A 4,456-nucleotide genomic window follows, 5' to 3' on the forward strand; every position below is an offset into this window, starting at 1 on the left:
AGCGGCCGGAGGGAGATGGGGTGGGCGATGGCGGCCGGGGTGGGCGCGGGAGCGGGCGGCCGGGTCCGGCGCTACTCGATCACCATGCAGCACGGGAGGTGCTGGGAGAAGTACTTGAAGAGCTCCGGGGTGGCCCCGGGGCAGTTGGTGAGTTCCAGCTCCTCCAGCTCCTGCAGCTGCACTAGCCCCGAAAGCCCCGTGGTGGTCAGCAAGGGGCAGCCTGCAGGGAGATAGGGTGTCAGCCCAGAACACCAGCGCCCCCAAAAAATAGCATCCCAAAAAACAGCATCCCAAAAAATAGCATCTCAAAGACACCAGCGTTCCAAAACGCCAAAAGACCCCCAAACCACACTCTGAAGGATCAGGACCTCAAAATCCCAGCACCACAAGCACACCCACACCCAAAAGAAAAGCACCTCAAAACCCAGCACCTCAAAACTCGCTGCACCTAAAAGACAGCACCCAAAAAAACCAGCATGCTAAAAAAAAATGTACCCCAAAAACCCCAACACTCCAACGAAATCACCCAAAATATCAGCATCCAAAAAATCCAGCACTTAAAAACGCACACAAAAACCACCACCCTAAAGCACCAGCACCCCAAAATACCAAAACCCTCAAAGTTAGCACCCAAAAAATCCCACCAGAACCCAGAAAAACCAGCATGCCAAAGAACAGTGCTCCAAAACACCAACACCCCGAAAAACAACACCCAAAACAGCTGCACCCCAAGAATGTCAGCCTAAAATCCCCCAAAAAACCCACCCCAAAAAAGAGTGCCCTCAAAAACCAGCACCCCAAAAAACCTGAATCCCCAAAACAGAGCTCCCAAAACACTACCACCCCAAAACCTACAACACCCCAAGAGCCCAGCTGTGGCTCCTTCCCCACAAGCTGGGCTGGATGCAGCTGCCTGCAGGCTTGGGGGATGCTGCCTGTCCCCAGGCTGTCCCCAGGGCTCTCTGTCCCCATGCCCTCTGCCTCCCCAGCCCCATGGGGTCCCATGTCTCTGGTCCCCGGTAGCAGGGTGAGGGTCTCACCGGCCAGGGAGAGGAGGCGCAGGCTGCCCATGCCCAGGAGGTGCTTCAGGCCAAAATCCTGCACCTGGAAAAGAAATTGGGGTGGGGATGAGGGGGGACAGTGGGGACAACCACAGCACCAGGGCTCACAGCGCTGCTGGGAACTGGGTGCCAGGGCTGGGAACCTGAAGCAGGGTGCAGGATGCTGGGGCAGTGTGCTGGCTCTGGGTGCTGGGGCAGGGAGCTGTGATGGGACAGGGTGCAGGGAGCTGGGTGCTGGGGAAGGGAGCCTGAGCAGGATGTGGGATGTTGTAGCAGGATGCTGGGGCAGGATTTGTGGTGCAGGGCTGGGGTACTGGGTCTGGGCTGTGGGACAGGGAGGAGGGAGGCCAGGGCAGGCAGCCTGGGGCTGCAGCAGGATGCTGGAGCAGGGCACTGGGTCTGGGGATACTGGTGCTGGGGCAAGACACAGGGTCAGGGTGCCAGGGCTGAGTGCTGCTGAGCTCACAGGAGCTGTCTGCTTCCTAGCACCGAGTCTTGGGGTCTCCAGCCAGCCCCGGGAGCCCACCCTGAGCTCATGGCTCATCCCCAGGGAGGTGCCACCATGCCCTCTCTGCCGTGCCGAGCCAGGACGGGCACAGTTCCACACCTACCTGGCAGCACCAGCGCAGGTAGAGGCTCCGCAGGGATGACATGGTGGACAGGTAGCTGAGGCCGGTGTCGGTGATCCGCACGCACCTGCCGGGACACAGGGTGTCAGGGCCAGCTGGTCACCCATGGGTGTCCCCCAGCCATGGCTCCCATGCTGCACCCTCAGCTTCCAGCGTGGCTCAGCATGGCACGGCTTGGCACGGCATGGTTTGTCATGGGATGATGTGGCACAGCACGGCTCAGCATGGCCTGGCATGGCATGGCATGGCATGGCATGGCTCAGCATGGTATGGCATGACTTGGCATGGCTTGGCATAGCTTAGCATGGCATGGCATGGCCCAGCATGGCTCAACATGGCATGGCATGGCACGGCACAGCATGGCTCAGCACAGCCCTTTACCTGTCGAGCACCAGCTCCTCCAGCTTGTGCAGGTCACAGGCGATGTACTCCAGGGCCATGTCGGTGATGCGAGGGCACCAGGACAGGTCAAGGCTGCGCAGCTTCCGCAGGTTCTCGGCCACCAGCTCCACGCCATCATCCGTCACCTTGGAGCAGCCCGAGAGGCTGAGGACGCTCAGGTTGGGCAGGCTGTGGACCATGTTGACCACGCCGTGGTTGGTGATCTCCCAGCAGGAGTTGAGGCGCAGGGTGTGGGTGGTGTAGCCCTGCTTGGCGGTGAAGTAGGCGAGTGCCGTGTCCGTCACGTGGTAGGCTTGCAGGTTGAGCTCGGTGAGGTTGGGCAGGAGCTGTGAGATGGCGGCGATGGCGTCGTCGGCCACGTTGATGCAGTCGCTGACGCTCAGCGCCGTGATGCGGGCGTTGAGGCTGGACCACAGCCCGGCCTCCGTGAAGTCGTTGCCGCCCGACCGCTCCAGCCGCACCACGCCCTGCATCTGCTCCAGCATCACCTGCCGAGGGGCAGGGGGTCAGGCCGTGCTGGGCACTGCCAGCCACCCTTATGCATCCCTGTGTCCCTGCCCCGGCTCCCTCTGAGCCCCCCATGGCTCTTCCCACTGCTCCCGGTCTGGCCTGGGTCAAGTCTTCTCCCTGGGACCTCCCTGGCATGGGTTCAGCACTCAATTTAGGACACACCAGCATCAGTGGGGAATGGGAGGGGACAGGCAGGGACCCCCAGGTGCAGCCCCAGCACTGTACCAGGTGCTGTTGGCAGGGCCGGGATTGACGCCCGCTCCCAGCACGGGAACTGCTCGGGTGAGATGTGCCCATGGAGCAGCTGGTGCTGTGTCTGGCCATGGCACAGGGCAAGAGTCTGGGTGGGGACCTTGCCTAGCCCCCTGAATTGTCCCATTTCTATCTGACCCTCAGCCCCTTGCTTGGGTAACCCCCTTGCTGGGGAGCAGCCAGCCAAGTGGGAATGTCCCGTTCCCAGAGCCCTGCTTGTCACCCACTGCCACATCCACCGCCCAGCAGCACAGCCGCCTCACCTGGCTCTGCCTTCCTGGCAGCACCCACATGCAGCAGGAACGAAGCCCCTGACCGCCTCCTGACTCCCTGCTGCACCCATCCCACTGCCCAGAGCACAGGCAGGGCCCCCGGTGCTGCCAGCACTGCGCGATGGCCGTGCCACCTGCCTGCTCCTTCCCTGCCACCCGTGAAAGCTCTGCCCGCGTGCGTGTCCCCAAGGCCACCAGGACTGACCCGCCAGCAGCACATCTCAGCCACCCCGGTCACTTCAGCATGGTCACCTACCTCCAACCCCGCATCTGTGATGGTTGACCTCTTAAGGCTCATGGACTTGACCCCCTTCTTGGAGAGGGGGTAGTTGTCAATGAACTCACAAATGTCCAGGTCGGAGACACCCACGAGGCAGAAGCCGTCGAAGCCGCGGACAGCGAAGCCCTGCAGGCTGACGAACTCCTTCTCTCCACCGGGCAGGATGTTGTAGAGCTCTTTGGTGTGCAGGACGGGCGTCAAACCCACCCAGAACTTGGGCTGGTAGAGCACCCGCCGCCATGCCTTGCACACCTGTGCCAGCACGCACTTCTCGCACGCCGAAAAGTACCAGAACAAGCGGTTGAGGATCTTCTCGTCCACCGCCAGCTGCCTTTCCGAAGGCGAGCCCGGCAGCCGCTCCGGAGAGGGCTGCTCCGAGCCTTCGCTCGCGTTCAGTCCCACCAAGGAAGCGCCGGGAGGGGAGGAGACGCTGGCCAGAGTGGCCAAGGAGAGCGGGGAGGCCAGGCTGGGGATGGGCAGGTCGCTGCGGTGGGCTAAGGCCGGGCTGAGGATGGCAGGCACGGAGGAAGGCTGGCACAGGCGGTTTTTCACGGCGGGGGTGCCTTTGGTGATGCTGGCGGAGCCGAGGCCGTTGGGTTGCGTGGGGATCTTCACCAGTCCATTGCGGGGCAAACATGGGGGCTTGGTGTCGCCGTTTCTCGGGTTCGACATCTTCCACAGATCTCTCTGTAACACAGGGGTGGCGGATGAGGGGATGTGGCTCTGCTAGGGAGGGTGGCCATGGCTGGGGGAGGTGGTGGTACCAGTGAGGGGGGAGATCCTGGGGGTCCCTGAGTAGGGTGGCACATGGGACCAGGTGGTGCAGGGCCGCTGGACACAGCCACAGAGGGGACGTGTCTGGGACACAGAGCAGGGTCCTCCTAGAAGCTGCATGGCCCTGGTGTCCCCCTGTGATGAGGGACAGATGGGGATTTGTCCCTGGATGTTCACATCCTTCTCTGAGCCTAGAATCCAGCATGGCCAATGGAAGACAGAGAAGGATCCAGAATGGTTTGGATTGGAAGGGACCTCAATGCTCATCTCATTCCA

At 62.0% G+C, this 4,456-nt stretch overlaps 1 protein-coding gene across 2 annotated transcripts in view; it reads right to left on the bottom strand.

The window, feature by feature from the left end:
* Positions 1-6: 6 nt before the first annotated feature.
* Positions 7-4,456, bottom strand: part of FBXL16 (F-box and leucine rich repeat protein 16) — a 26,603-nt gene continuing 22,153 nt past the window's right edge. For both annotated transcript variants that reach the window (XM_008639079.2, XM_017741299.1), the window contains 5 exons: positions 3,383-4,093; positions 2,072-2,580; positions 1,673-1,757; positions 1,041-1,104; positions 7-220 (listed from right to left, as the gene is read on the bottom strand). In XM_008639079.2, the coding sequence (XP_008637301.1) occupies positions 72-220; positions 1,041-1,104; positions 1,673-1,757; positions 2,072-2,580; positions 3,383-4,078 (1,503 nt within the window). In that variant the 5' untranslated portion in view covers positions 4,079-4,093 and the 3' untranslated portion in view covers positions 7-71. The remainder of the gene's footprint in view (positions 221-1,040; positions 1,105-1,672; positions 1,758-2,071; positions 2,581-3,382; positions 4,094-4,456) is intronic.

Source organism: Corvus brachyrhynchos, unplaced genomic scaffold (genome assembly GCF_000691975.1).
Source record: "Corvus brachyrhynchos isolate BGI_N302 unplaced genomic scaffold, ASM69197v1 scaffold58, whole genome shotgun sequence".
Lineage (NCBI taxonomy): Eukaryota > Metazoa > Chordata > Aves > Passeriformes > Corvidae > Corvus > Corvus brachyrhynchos.